Below are 15,667 nucleotides of genomic sequence, written 5' to 3'. Positions count from 1 at the left end.
GGACAGGCAAAAGATCATAACAAGGTCAGAGTCCAGGAGGTACAGAGTGGCAGGCAGGCTCGAGGTCAGGGCAGGCAGTATGGTCAGGCAGACGGGTTCAGAGTCAAGGGTCAAAACTGGGAGGACTAGCAAAAAACAGAGAAAAGGAAAAAACAGGAGCACGGAGTAACACGCTGGTTAACTTGACAAAAAAAGACGAACTGGCACAGGCAGACAGAAATAAATACCCAGGGGATAATGGGGAAGATGGCTGACACCTGGAGGGGGTGGAAACAAGCACAAGGACAGGTGAAACCGATCAGGATGTGACAAATATCAATAAAAAAATAACAAGTAATATCAATTAAAATATTTGTTCCACAAACCAAAACCTGATGAAAAAAAATGAATGAATAAGAATGATTAGATAATGCAAAACCAATGACCTAATGATGCCTGTGTGTAAGTTGGAGTACGTGCCAGCAACCAGAAGGAGTAACAATTGTTGAAAATGTTTTGAATAGTTTCAAAGGCTTTTGTGCCTTAACAGTAGCATTAAACATTATCTTAAGAGGTGAAACATTTGTTTGAAGTCAAGTTTAGATCTAGGATGTAGGAATATGATTGGGTGTTTAGTCATTACTGAAGCATGACACTTTATATTCAAGAAAATAAAAAATGAGAGTGAATTTAGTTGTTAGTAAGTATTTTTTGGAGTTGTTTTTACACTATTGGTTAAAGTTATAGCTAATACACCTCATGATTTTTTTTACCCACCTCATAAAATAATAATCAACCCATTATGTAATAAATATTACATTATGCACAAAAGTGTTATTATGTTATGCGTTCAGGATATTCATCACATTATTGGCAATTTATTACATTACAAATGAAGAAGTTGCTACACTATTAGTAGCTATTAAATGATTGTAAGTTATTACATTATTAGTTGCTACATGCCCTCAGAGACGTGGGGTCACAGCCAGGCTCTGCCGTTATCAACAGCGACCCTGGAGCAGTTAGGGTTAATGGCCTTGCTCAAGGGCACATTGACAATGTTGGGGAAGCTATTCTGAACATATACACTAAAGTTACCCTTAAGAAAAATATAGTTTACTTAACTAAAGTACTTTGAAAAAGTAGTTCACCACATTCAGACTACTTCATGAAAAATGATTATATAAACTACAAATTGCAAGAACAGATGCACACACAGTTGTCACATGCATTAAATCAAAGTTAGGCAGTGATGCAGAATTCATACCCAGCAAAGGGTTAAGAAAGGGAGGAGGATGTAAGATGGCTTGAAGTCAACAAAAAATGAGAGGGGGAGAGAGACGGAGAGGGAGAGCACAACATCTATACGATTAATGCATGCCAAAAATAAGGACAGTTTCAACAGCTAGCGTACTGCCTCTCTCCATCCCTACCCCTCTTACGATATTTTCTTCCTCCTCTGCTCTGAGCGTTCGGCTGAGTGGTTGCACTGCCGTTCAGTCTGCTGCTCTCATCTCTGAATGCACCGGGAATGATGGTGTAAATGAGTGTAGGCCTAGGCTACATGAGGACTCCGTAAGGACTGCCTGAGAGCGGGAGAGAGGTAAAGAGACAGCGAGAGAGGCAGTAAGATACTCAGTGAGGACTGCCTGAGAGAGATAGAGGGAAGAAGTGTGGGCGAGGCAATAAGAGAGGCAGGATGATGAGTGTAAACAACGGCGGGATGAGGACCGGCCAAGACACAGCACCCAACGGCACAGCAAGAGCATCCTGGGAAAGAACCAACACTATGTCTAACCCATCCACCCCCACCAAGCATCTCAAATCCGTGAGTATCAACGTGTCGTGAGATGAGGAGAAAAATCATGAGAATCTCTCTCTCACACACACTTTCTCTATCTCTGTCTGTATTGTGAGGAGTTTGCATGCCTTGCTTTAGTGGGAACAACTATTTAATATGCTAAGGGTGCATGTTCAATGTTATGTATGTGTTACATGTCAATTAGTTCCTGGAATGTAGGCTACTGTATATCCTTTCATGTGGCAATTACACTGACATTCAAGGAAATAGATCCTTTATTTTTTTTAAACGTTTGTTAGATAATAGATAAGGCTTTCGTAACGCATTTGGGCGACTGTAGAAGAGAGTCCACCTGTTAACATGTCTGTCTGCAATGGCACAAGTAGCCTACAGTCACCTGCTGCGCTGAGTGATAGAAGACAGACACACTCCTAACCTTATCTATGAGTCTGCCTGGGGGTGATGAGGGGAGTTGTTTCAAGCAGCCTAACTGGCCAAATGATCAAATATTTCTCCATGTCCAATGGTTTGAAAGAGTCTATTGGTAGTAGAATTGAACTCTACATTTTGTCATAAAAGTGTACCAAAATAAGACAATTCTGTCTCTTTGAAGGGTCTGAGGGGTCTGTTGGTGGGGTCAGTTTTGCTTACTGTTTTGCTTACTGCTTACTGTCAAATGGAACAGGATGACGTCTTTACAGACAGACACATTATGACAACATCGAACAGGTCAACAAGGCACTGAATAGTAATTGAGTCCAGTTGTTCAGTGTCGCATACAGCACTCTGACAGGGTACCAGCACCACTGGCGATAAATATCTAACCTGCCAAATTTCGGAAAGGACAATGCATCGAAACAATACCACTCCCACCACATGCAAGGGGCAGGGAGGGATCTTCTGCGTAAGTTAACTTATTTGTTATCTCGAAAGTCATTCAAAACTTTAACTCCACAATCTGCTTTCAGCCTTCTTGTTATGACGAAGGCTTTATTATTTTATCTCAGCGAAGTTGTCATAGGCTAGTAAATTGATTGATTATATGACAGATTATCAGGTTACCACTTGGCTCTATCTGTCTTCAAGACTGAGTTTTATAGCAGAGACCTGTCACAAAGCTATTTGAAGTTGAAATAATGGCAATATGCCTTATTGACTATAAAAGGTATGCTTACAGATTTGCCAGAGACAAACATTTTTTTGACTGTTTAAAAAAACAAGGCACAGAAATGTTAAACTGGTGCAATACTAACTCATCGATATAACTTATTTTAGTATTCAAATAAACTAAATGGAGAGAGAAAATCAAGAACCAGACAATCAAGAAGTGGTATTTTACTATGGTTTGAACCGCTGGTGTAACAGATGTCGTCTGGAGAAAGAGAGGAGGACCAAGGTGCAGCGTGGTAAGTGTTCATGTCTTTTTAATAAACAAACTGAACACTGGAACAAAACAATAAACGATGTGAACAAAACAAAACAGTACCATGTGGCCCAAAAACTCACATGGACACAAACACCCACAAACCAAAAGTGAAACCCAAGCTACCTAAGTATGATTCTCAATCAGGGACAACAATTGACAGCTGCCTCTGATTGAGAACCATACTAGGCCGAACTCAAAAACCAACATAGAAAAACAAACATAGACTGCCCACCCCAACTCACGCCCTGACCATACTAAAACAAAGACAAAAACAAAGGAACTAAGGTCAGAACGTGACAGCTAGACAGGCACTCAAAGGGTTAGCAAGTGGCCGCCAATCTGAAATGTAGCTCTGCTTCATGTGTTATCAGTCTGGCTGGGGAATGTATGTAGTCATGTCACACTGTCACCTCAGCTCTTGTCACACAGCTCTCTCACTGTGCCTGGTCTGAAACCAGTGGGGGGTGACCAATCAGCATTTTATAGTGGGACCTACCCATGAAATTAGTCTGTAATGTGCTCTTCAAAGCTGCTTTGTACAGTTATTTTTACAGTAAAATAGCTCTCTCAAACCCACCACCCTATCTTTTGCCAGTGGTTGAGATAAACCTACATGATATGTAAATACAGTAGGTTCTATCCTCGTAAACATGGTTGGTTCAACCACTGAGGCATCTTCTTTGCTGTGAAACATGATTCAGTCGAAACTGAGCAAGCCAATATTGCCAAAGAGAACAAAATGTGATTTGACTGCCAAGTACATTTCTGCCTCCTCATTACAAGTATGTTCCTTCTTAGTTCATTCTCACAGCTTTCATGTTGCTCATATGAAATACCTTTGAATCAGCTGCTGCACAGTATATCACTTTGAGAATGTCTACCACTCAGCTACAGTGGGGCAAAAAAGCATTTAGTCAGCCACCAATTGTGCACGTTCTCCCACTTAAAAAGATGAGAGAGGCCTGTAATTTTCATCATAGGTACACTTCAACTATGACAGACAAAATGAGAAGAAAAATCCAGAAATTCACATTATTGGATTTTTAATGAATTTATTTGCAAATTATGGTGGAAAATAAGTATTTGGTCAATAACAAAAGTTTATCTCAATACTTTGTTATATACCTTTTGTTGGCAATGACAGAGGTCAAATGTTTCACAAGGTTTTCACATACTGTTGCTGGTATTTTGGCCCATTCCTCCATGCAGATCTCCTCTAGAGCAGTGATGTTTTGGGGTTGTTGCTGGGCAACAAGGACTTTCAACTCCCTCCAAAGATTTTCTATGGGGTTGAGATCTGGAGACTGGCTAGGCCACCCCAGGACCTTGAAATGCTTCTTACAAAGCCACTCCTTCGTTGCCTGGGCGGTGTGTTTGGGATCAATGTCATGCTGAAAGACCCAGCCACGTTTCATCTTCAATGCCCTTGCTGATGGAAGGAGGTTTTCACTCAAAATCTCACGATACATGGCCCCATTCATTCTTTCCTTTACACGGATCAGTCGTCCTGGTCCCTTTGCAGAAAAACAGCCCCAAAGCATGATGTTTCCACCCCCATGCTTCACAGTAGGTATGGTGTTCTTTGGATGCAACTCAGTGTTCTTTGTCCTCCAAACACGACGAGTTGAGTTTTTACCAAAAAGTTATATTTTGGTTTCAGCTGACCATATGATAATCTCCCAATCTTCTTCAGGATCATCCAAATGCTCTCTAGCAAACTTCAGATGGGCCTGGACATGTACTGGCTTAAGCAGGGGGACACATCTGGCACTGCAGGATTTGAGTCCCTGGCGGCGTAGTGTGTTACTGATGGTAGGCTTTGTTACTTTGGTCTCAGCTCTCTGCAGGTCATTCACTAGGTCCCCCCGTGTGGTTCTGGGATTTTTGCTCACCGTTCTTGTGATCATTTTGACCCCAAGGGGTGAGATCTTGCGTGGAGCCCCAGATCGAGGGAGATTATCAGTGGTCTTGTATGTCTTCCATTTCCTAATAATTGCTCCCACAGTTGATTTCTTCAAACCAAGCTGCTTACCTATTGCAGATTCAGTCTTCCCAGCCTGGTGCAGGTCTACAATTTTGTTTCTGGTGTCCTTTGACAGCTCTTTGGTCTTGGCCATAGTGGAGTTTGGAGTGTGACTGTTTGAGGTTAGTTGAAGTGTACCTATGATGAAAATTACAGGCCTCTCTCATCTTTTTAAGTGGGAGAACGTGCACAATTGGTGGCTGACTAAATACTTTTTTGCCCCACTGTATATAACAAGAAGAGCTGTGGACACCAGTAGACCTTTTGGCTCCCTCTGGCGCCACATTACCCTGTTCCTCCATCATCACTACCGAGGATGTCTCAGACTGTAGCAGACTGATCCAAAAGGCTTCTTACTCCACAATGTGACTTGTTTGTTTGTTTTGGAGTATTTGTGTGTGTTAACCTGTGTGTTGTATTGTGTGCCCGGGGTGTGCTCAAGTATTAAGCTTTGTGTCTCCTCATCCAACAGCCTAAGCCTCAGAATGCCATCACCATTGCGGTGTCATCGCGGGTCCTCTTCAACATGGATAAGGAGCAGCAGATCTACGAACAGAAAGGCATGGAGGAGTACCTCAAGTACCAGATAGAACACGAGACAGAGCCCTTCGGCCCTGGTCCTGCTTTTTCTTTCGTTAAGGTCAGGGAAATGAAAGACAGACAGACAGACAGACAGACAGACAGACAGACAGACAGACAGACAGACAGACAGACAGACAGACAGACAGACAGACAGACAGAGACAGATTGGTTGTCATGTTCGTCAATATGAATGATGTATGTTGTATGAAAGATTATACTGTATGTTAAGAGCTTCTGTTTGATGTGACCCCAGGCTCTGGAGGCAGTGAATACTCGGCTGAGGGAGCTGTACCCAGAGAGTGAGGAGCTCTTTGACGTTGTGCTCATGACCAACAACCACGCACACGTCGGCCTCCGACTCATCAACACCATCAACTACCACCGTGAGTGCCTAATCACACACACAGACACACACATGCATAAACACATGCACACATGGGCACCACTTGGCTATTGTGCTGTGAATGACAACATCTTTCATTCAGATTCAGTGTGATGTCCTGAGTGTGGTCTAAGGGCCCGGGGCTGGGTTTCTACTAAGCTAGTATATGGAAATGTTTTAAGATCGTCATATCAAGGATCATTTAGCTATTGGATTTTGAATTTTAGGACCCCTGTAGGTATAAAAAAATTTTTTTTATTAAATGGGGGGTGAACATTGAATTTGGCCTTACTGTTATTAGCTCATAGCCCATTAGCCCATAGCCCATTAGCCCATTAGCCCATGGCAAAATTCATACATGGCAAAACAGATAGTCAAAAAATAAATAAAAAATTTGAGAGATATAAGAACATTCAGGAAATTATTATATGTATATATATTTTTTTACCCATATTTAACCCCTTTTTTGACACTAAGGTACTTCCATATATACTTCCATTCAGTCGGACCTTTCGATGTTGGGGTCATATTATTATTATTATTATTACTATTAAACAGGCAGATTTTGATGGGGAGGTTTAAATTATGCTAATTACATTTCTGCGCGGACATCGACTCTAGGGGGTTAAGGGCTCCAGGAGAAGAAGCTGTTCTGATGCACTGATGATGACGGTGCTCTGGGTGCTCCACACAGCTGGTCCTCCCCATTCCCACACAGCCTGTATGACCCTATGGCCCTGTGTCCCTCCACAGGACACACGCCTGCTCAAAACATCACAGAATAACTTCAGCTGTATGGGTCTTTAAGCTCAAATGTGTGTGTGTGTGTGTGTGTGTGTGTGTGTGTGTGTGTGTGTGTGTGTGTGTGTGTGTGTGTGTGTGTGTGTGTGTGAGAGAGAGAGAGAGAATGTAAGATAATGTAAGAGAGAGAGAGAATGTAAGAGAATGAAAGAGGGAGTGGGTTGGGGAGGTCAAAGGCTAAATGTTGTTTAGTACGTTACATTCCCTTGTACATTCCCTGGTTGTGTAGCATGTCATAGTGCTTTAATAAAATTACTTATAGATTACTATGAAATTAGGAAATAACTAGACACAGCTCTGGCCACTGGTTGGCCTAGGATGGTGTTGGGGCGATCTCTCTCACGCTCCACACTCCACACGTCCTTTGAGATGAAGGGAGTTGGGAGATGTGGTTCTGGGCCCTGGGGGTGTGGGTAAAATAGTCTGGCCAAGTGGAAACATCTGTCCTGACTGAGCTACTTTCTCAGGCTCTTTCCATCCAGCTCACCCTTCAATCCACTATTTTCTCTCTTTACTCCTCTCTGGGCATTTTTCTCTCTTTGGATCTTTGGATCTCCCTAGCCATTGGTAACTGTTATCTAATCCCTCAATTACAGGCAGGATCCAGTACATTGACTCTATGTCTATCTCTCTTTCCTCTGCAGGGCTGTTCATTGAGCGTTTCTGTATGACGGGTGGGAACAGTCCCATTGGGTACCTGAAGGCTTACCACACTAACCTGTACCTGTCTGCTGACCCCATGAAGGTCAGAGAGGCCTTGGAGGAAGGTAAGTGGGCGAGAGCCAGACCTGGCGCCAGGATAAAGTAACTAAGGGGGCTGTTGAAATCAGGGAGGGGGCTACATTTTTTGGAGTTCTTGCATTGACATTATATTGAATTCTCTTTATATAATCACGTTATACCATAACAAACATAAAGTTCAAATCCTGAGACAAGTGCTGAGACGTTTAGATCGGCAATTACCCTATTATGTAAATGCAACGTACACACAGCTGTCTTACCAAAATAATGCAAACTAAATGCTGAAATTAGTAGCCTAGTTATTCATGCATGCAAACACAAATGCTGAATAGCAGTTTGGCTTAGATTATTCACACAATTGCGAATGCGAAAGAATGTGAACAGAACAGCGCTACTAAGTAGTAGGCCTAGAAAACAAAATATTAGATCGATAAAGGCATGACACAATATATATTTAGGCTAGTTACATTAACAGTAAACATAAGGTGAAGGGAGATCCAAATAACCAAACATAGCCTAGAACCTACTACAGTGAGATGCAGACATGCACAGCTGTCTTGCAAAATGAATAGGCCTATACAGGCCCGCTTCAACAAAATGAAATAATCATCCCACTCCCTCACAAGTTCACTAACACGTTGTGATATGGCACAATACACTTCTGTGAATCAAATTCGACCCACGTAATCAATTAAAACTTATTTGGGATCGGTGTCTCTTCCACAGGACGGTTGAGCTAACGTAGGCTAATGCGGTTAGCATGAGGTTGTAAGTAACAAGAACATTTCCCAGGACATAGACATATCTGATATTGGCAGAAAGCTTAAATTCTTGTTAATCTAACTGCACTGTCCAATCTACAGTAGCTATTACAGTGAAATAATACCATGCTATTGTTTGAGGAGAGTGCACAATTTTGAACATAAAAAGTTATTAATAAACAAATTAGGCATATTTGAGCACTCTTGATACAACATTTTGAACAGAAATGCAAAGGCTCATTTGATCAGTCTAAAACTTTTCACATACACTGCTGTCATCTAGTGGCCAAAATGTATATTGCACCTGGGCTGGAATAATACATTATGGCCTTACTCTTGCATTTCAAAGATGATGTACAAAAAAAAAATACAAAATAACTTTTTTTTCTTTGTTTTATCTTTCACCAGATCTACTGTGTGTAATTCTCATACATTCCTTTCACATTTCCACAAACTTCAAAGTGTTTCCTTTCAAATGACACTAATAATATGCATATCCTTGCTTCAGGGCCTGAGCTACAGGCAGTTAGATTTGGGTATGTCATTTCACGCAAAAATTGAAAAAAAAGGGACGGATCCTGCAATGTCAGCCTGCCATAATAACCAAGCATTCCAGCCGATCTCTTCCTACGAACCAGTTGCTTTTAAATCAATGTTCCTGGACAGAAAACCTGTGGCTTGGGTAGGATTCTAGGCTAACCTGGACTGGCTCCTCTGTTCCAAGATCATCAGGAACAGTCAGAGGTGGAGGCAGCTGTGGAGCCATTGTGGCAGCACTTGTGGAAGGGTGGGTGGGCTCTGCACACATAGCTAGCTGGAGCTCAGGAGGATCATCGCTGCTGCTGCTCTTCATCGTTCTCCTTCTTTGTTTGGGTACTTTGGCGAAGCCAATTTCTGATATCCATTGTGGCAGATTAGCTGGTTCAAGCTAGCTAAATAGGCTAAGGCTAATATCAGTAACACTTTTTACAGCTATAGCTAAGAGTGAAGCAGCTTTAACGGTAAACTTGAACCCTCCCTTTCAAATCAAATATTACAGGCAGAGGCATATCACTTTATTCACTCAGCCTACCACAGAAATGTGAGAAGAGAAGCGTTTTTCCCTGCTTTTTATGGAAACCCAAAGGAGTCATACCACACCGCTCAGTGGCTTTCCATAGCCCCCCTGCTGCAACCTGGTCCCAGAGCATTTCATATGATTCTGTACGTAAATACGTGAAACTTTATTTAATATGATATGTTACGCTTCGTATGGTATGTATTCATTTGAGATTGGCCATTATTCATTTTCGTATGACATGTTACGAATAACAGTTAGTATGATATATGTCACAAATTTGCAAAATATATAATATGTTACGAATTTGAAAACATACAATATGTTTCTGCCTTGACGCTGTAATATGTAACTTTTTGGGCGACCTGACCAAATTCACATAGATCTGTCATTCTCATTGAAAGAAAGTCTAAGAAGCGGTAGATCTGTTGTATGTGCACTATTTCTATGCTTACCATTCTTAAGTTTCATTCTGCATCTTTTACTTTCAATTTTGTACACCAGCTGTAAACTGCTCAAAATAAAAGATTTGTTGGTTATGGAAAATCTCTCTCTCGCTCTCAGGGATTGCGGCAGCCACCATGTTTAACCCACCAGAGAAGCGAACAGAAGTGTCAGAGACTCAGCTGCGGGTGGCCTTCGATGGGGACGCAGTGCTCTTCTCTGATGAGTCAGAGCGCATCTATAAGGCCCATGGACTGGACAAGTTCTTTGAGCATGAGAAGGCACATGAGAACACGCTTCTTGACCATGTATGTCCGGTCCACGTTAAATTCTGTAACACATTCAAACACAATTGAATATGCAGCTAAATCTAAATAGTTAGTCAATTGACAAATTAATATCCCTCTGTACTTCATACGGATGGTGAAATGTAGTGTGAGCTGAAGTGGTTTAATGTCTCTGTAGATTTACTGTAGATTTTGTGACATGTTCAGTGTCAGACCCCATCGTGTAGCAACTCACTCTCTATCCTTTCCTCTCAGGGGCCACTGAAGGGGTTCCTGGAGTCTCTGGGGAAGCTGCAGAAGAAGTTTTACGCCAAGGGCCAGCGTATGGACTGCCCCATCCGCACCTACCTGGTGACGGCACGCAGCGCAGCCAGCTCAGGCACCCGGGCCCTGAAGACACTTCGATCCTGGGGACTCGACACCGACGAGGCCCTCTTCCTTGCTGGGGCCCCTAAGGGCCCTATGCTGGAGAAGATCCGGCCTCACATATTCTTCGACGATCAGATGTTCCATGTGGAGGGGGCTGCGGAGCTGGGGACTGTGGCGGCTCATGTGCCCTATGGTGTGGCTCAGAAACGGCCCCAGAAGAAGCTTGCTGAGGAGAACGCTAAAGACTCTAGCGCTGCCGCCAAGTAGTCTGTACCTCACCCTCTTCCCTATCCCTGTGACAGCAAGGGACAATAAAACAACATTGTGAATTTGAAGGAGAGAGTGGTTCTGTAAGTCCTTTTCAGTCCCCTCTTAGTTGTCTGGGTAGTGAAGCCCATAGTACATGACAATTGCAGGGGCAGAGTGAGAGCATGCTGTTTTCACGCCTGCCATGTGATCGAGGATTCCACACAAGAGGAGGCGCCAGTATACCAAAAAGAAAAGCTTCAATATTGTCATGCTTGCAGTAATGTTAGTGCACTATGCTATCTGTATCATAGCATTAAAGGTCCAATAACATTGTCATCTAAAAATCAACCTAAACATATGCTACACAGTATTTATAGAGTGTACAAGTCTGTGATTTGTAGCAACAACATTAGATTTTGTTGACACATTCAAATTATGTGAAACTCCAGAACCAAAACATTTAAAAATGTTATAAGCGTACAGTGGGCTATACCTGTATCATTTCAGCATATCACTTAGGTTGAAAACATGTTTACTGAATATGTATTTTATGTTATTGATGTAATATTTTGCTCTGTTCTTTTGTTTCTAATCTAGACACCTTTTATTGTACATTTGCATGGTCCTCATGCAAGTTACTGTATGTGCTGTAATGAGATGGCAACCTAAAGTGCTAATGGACCATCTCCTCTCTCATTATAAACACGAATGCTGATCCATTCTGTAAAGACTTGGCTTCTTTGAGGAGATATTGGCATAATGTATGTTAACTTAATTATGTGGCTTTTATGTTTCGTTCTATTGCCAATTTGCCTTTCAAACATCCCATAGCCTGCACTAATTACCAATTGCACACGCACCCCAACTGTTAATTGTATTGATAATTATTTTGGTGTTATCATTGGATGTTTTGTTTCACTCTGGCAGTCTGACTCAGGCGCAAATGATTTTAACTAATGAATAATTTTGCACGCCCAATTTTTCAGTTTTTGGTTTGTTAAAAAAGTTTGAAATATCCAATAAATGTCGTTCCACTTCATGATTGTGTCCCACTTGTTGTTGATTCTTCACAAAAAATACAGTTTTATATCTTTATGTTTGAAGCCTGAAATGTGGCAAAAGGTCGCAAAGTTCAAGGGGGCCGAATACTTTCGCAAGGCACTGTATTTGTTTTTATTAAGGATCCCCGTTAGCTGCTGCCAATCCAGCGTTACTCCAAGCAATTTAGTCACCTGAACTTGCTAAATTTCCATGTCATTTATTACAATATTTAGTTGAGGTTTAGGGTTTAGTGAATGATTTGTCCCAAATACAATGCTTTTAAAAATATTTAGGACTAACTTATTCCTTGACAGTCATTCTGAAACTAACTGCAGCTCTTTGTTAAGTGTTGTAGTGATTTCACTTGCTGTAGTAGCTGACGTGTATAGTGTTGAGTCATATGCATACATAGACACACTGGCTTTACTCAAAGCCTGTGGCATGTAAGGGGCCTAGACATTACGGGGCTGCCACAGGACCCACCAGGCTGGGGAGACCTCCAGGAGGCTTGGTGTTAGGAGGAGGCACCTGAAGGACAGGGCTGTGGGGGAGCACTGGAGCTCTGGTGCGCAGCCTTGGCACCACTCCCCCAGGCTGGATCACTACTCTAGCCCGGACCCTCCAGAGTGCAGGCACAGGTTGAACCGGGCTGTGGGTAAGCACTGGAGATCTAGTGCCTACTACACGCACCTCTCCCTTAGGCTCCACTCCCACATTTGCCCGGCACAAGCGGAGCGCAGGCATAGGACTGCACCCTCCCAGCCCCCCGGAGACATAGTACGCAGAGCCGGCGCAGGATACCCTGGACCAAAGGTCAGAAATAAAGGTCAGAACGTGACATTGGCTACATATCCGCCAGCACATTTGAATCGAAAACTAAAGTTAACTTACTACGTTACCCATAACGCACTTTAGTGTTTTAAAGCTATACCTTTACTTTACCAACAGCCCGCTTGGAGTTTGCCAAATGGCACCTAAAGAATCTCAGACCATGAGAAACAAGACTCTATGGTCTGATAAAACCAAGATTGAATTCTTTGGCTTGAATGCCAGCGTCACGTCTGGAGGAAACCTAGCACCATCCCCATGGTGATAAATGGTGGTGGTGGCTGTAACGGATTTCCTCCTCTTCGTCTGAGGAGGAGTAAGGATCGGACCAAAACGCAGTGTGGTAAGTGTCCATATTGATTTATTCAAAAACACAACTTAACACTGGAACAAAATAATAAACGTGAAATATACAAAACCGAAACAGTACCGTGTGGCCCAAACACTCACACGGATACAAACACCCACAAACCAAAAGTGAAACCCAGGCTACCTAAGTATGATTCTCCATCAGAGACAACTAATGACACCTGCCTCTGATTGAGAGTCATACTAGGCCGAACACAGAAACCAAACATAGAAAAGCAAACATAGACTGCCCACCCCAACTCACGCCCTGACCATACTAAAACAAAGAATAAAATAACAGAACTATGGTCAGAACGTGACAGTACCCCCCTGGGTGGGCGTCTGTCCGCGGTGGCGGCTCTGGCGCAGGACGTGAACCCCAATTCACCACAGTTTTTGTCCGCCTCCTCAACCTCCCCCGTGGCCTCTTATGAGCTGCAACCCTCGCCGCCAACCTCCGACTGGGGACCCTCGCCACGGGTCCCGAATGGACGGGAGATTCGGGCAGCGCCGGACAGGCGGGAGACTCCGGCAGCTCCGGAGTAATCGCCTGGCTGACTGACGGCTCTGGCAGCTCCTGGCTGACTGTCGGCTCTGGTGGCTCCTGGATGACTGGCGGCTCTGGCGACTCAGGACAGACTGGCGAATCTGGCGGCTCAGGACAGACAGGAGACTCTGGCGGCTCAGGACAGACGGGAGACTCTGGCGGCTCAGGACAGATGGGAGACTCTGGCGGCTCAGGACAGACGGGAGACTCTGGCGGCTCAGGACAGATGGGAGACTCTGGCAGCACTGGGCAGGAGGAAGGCTCTGGCAGCGCTGGACAGGCGAGAGCACCTGTAGGGAGAAGAAGGAGAGACAGCCTGGTGCGGGGGGCTTCCACCGGAGGGCTGGTGCGTGGAGGTGGCACCGGATAGACTGGACCGTGCAGGCGCACTGGAGCTCTTGAGCACCGAGCCTGCCCTACCTTACCTGGTTGAATGCTCCCTGTAGCCAGGCCAGTGCGGCGAGGTGGAATATTCCGCACTGGGCTGTGCTGGCGAACTGGGGACACCATGCGTAAGGCTGGTGCCATGTACGCCGGCCCGAGGAGACGCACTGGAGACCAGATGCGTAGAGCCGGCTACATGGCACCTGGCTCGATGCCCACTCTAGCCCGGCCGATACGAGGAGCTGGAATGTACCGCACCGGGCTATGCACACGCACCTGGGACACCGTGCGCTCCACCGCATAACACGGTGCCTGCCCGGTCCCTCTCGCTCTCCGGTAAGCATGGGAAGTTGGCGCAGGTCTCCTACCTGACTTCGCCACACTCCCCGTGTGCCTTCCCCCAATACATTTTTGGGGCTGCCTCTCGGGCTTCCAGCCGCGCTGCCTCCTCATACCGGCGCCTTTCCGCTTTCGCTGCCTCCAGCTCTGCTTTAGGGTGGCGATATTCCCCTGCTTGTACCCAGGGTCCCTTGCCGTCCAAAATCTCCCCCCAAGTCCAGGAGTCCTGTGTTTTTGGCCGTTGCTGTTGCTGCCCATTACCACGCTGCTTGGTCCTCTTGTGGTGGGTGTTTCTGTAACGGATTTCCTCCTCTTCATCTGAGGAGGAGTAAGGATCGGACCAAAACGCAGCGTGGTAAGTGTCCATATTGATTTATTCAAAAAACAACTGAACACTGGAACAAAATAATAAACGTGAAATAAACAAAACCGAAACAGTACCGTGTGGCCCAAACACTCACACGGATACAAACACCCACAAACCAAAAGTGAAACCCAGGCTACCTAAGTATGATTCTCAATCAGAGACAACTAACGACACCTGCCTCTGATTGAGAACCATACTAGGCCGAACAGAAACCAAACATAGAAAAACAAACGTAGACTGCCCACCCCAACTCACGCCCTGACCATACTAAAACAAAGAATAAAATAACAGAACTATGGTCAGACGGTTCACCTTCCAACAAGACAACGACCCTAAGCGCACACAGCCAAGACAGCGCAGGAGTGGCTTCGGGACAGGTCTCTGAACGTCCTTGAGTGGGCCAGCCAGAGCCTGGAGCGGAACTGGAACGGACGTCACTCGCTCTGAGACCATGAAGTAGTTGTTCCTCTTGCTCTGTAAGAGCCGTGGCTTTTCTAGAGCGATGGGTAATGGTGCTTCGAGGGTGACTGTTGTCGATGGGTGCAGAGGGTCCCTGGTTCGAGGCGAGGAGCGGGAAGGAAGCAATACTGTTACACGTTCACAGAATATAATACATTGTTTTCATCAGAAGAGAAATGTTTGCAACTGTTTCCAGCAATCAGTATACTGCACACAATTCTAAATCACCCCATCAGTGTCCTACCAGGTACAATATATGGAAACATGTACGCAATGGACTGTATACTTTTATAAATGTAAATGTTTTACAATATTGCGGAGATGCAGAGATACAAGTAACCCAACTGCATTGTTTGCAAGTAACTTTGGGTTACTACCCGCATCATTGGCAACTTCCATTTATAGTTTAGCTTTGGTGTGGATTGAAGTCTATACATTCATATCAGTTGTAC

The 15,667-nt window shown here is 44.2% G+C and overlaps 1 protein-coding gene across 1 annotated transcript; it reads left to right on the top strand.

The window, feature by feature from the left end:
* Positions 1 to 1,294: 1,294 nt before the first annotated feature.
* On the top strand, positions 1,295 to 11,941 carry LOC115138430 (cytosolic 5'-nucleotidase 1A-like). The gene is made up of 6 exons (XM_029675269.2): positions 1,295 to 1,807; positions 5,702 to 5,869; positions 6,065 to 6,194; positions 7,639 to 7,761; positions 10,118 to 10,305; positions 10,540 to 11,941. Exons 1-6 carry the CDS (start codon positions 1,679 to 1,681, stop codon positions 10,918 to 10,920), a joined length of 1,119 nt encoding a protein of 372 aa, XP_029531129.2. The 5' UTR covers positions 1,295 to 1,678; the 3' UTR covers positions 10,921 to 11,941.
* The last annotated feature ends 3,726 nt before the right edge of the window (positions 11,942 to 15,667 follow it).

The sequence above is a fragment of the Oncorhynchus nerka genome, linkage group LG12 (genome assembly GCF_034236695.1).
Source record: "Oncorhynchus nerka isolate Pitt River linkage group LG12, Oner_Uvic_2.0, whole genome shotgun sequence".
NCBI classification, from domain to species: Eukaryota; Metazoa; Chordata; class Actinopteri; order Salmoniformes; family Salmonidae; genus Oncorhynchus; species Oncorhynchus nerka.
The sequence above is the reverse complement of the archived record's forward strand: the minus strand, read 5'-3'. Positions and strand labels throughout refer to the sequence as shown.

Bases quoted from the DNA above. Each gene is read 5' to 3' on its own strand.
- LOC115138430 (XM_029675269.2), top strand. From the start codon at position 1,679: ATGATGAGTGTAAACAACGGCGGGATGAGGACCGGCCAAGACACAGCA. The intron at 6,195-7,638 runs GTGAGTGCCTAA...TTTCCTCTGCAG, and splicing joins CAACACCATCAACTACCACC to GGCTGTTCATTGAGCGTTTC. The intron at 7,762-10,117 runs GTAAGTGGGCGA...TCTCGCTCTCAG, and splicing joins CAGAGAGGCCTTGGAGGAAG to GGATTGCGGCAGCCACCATG.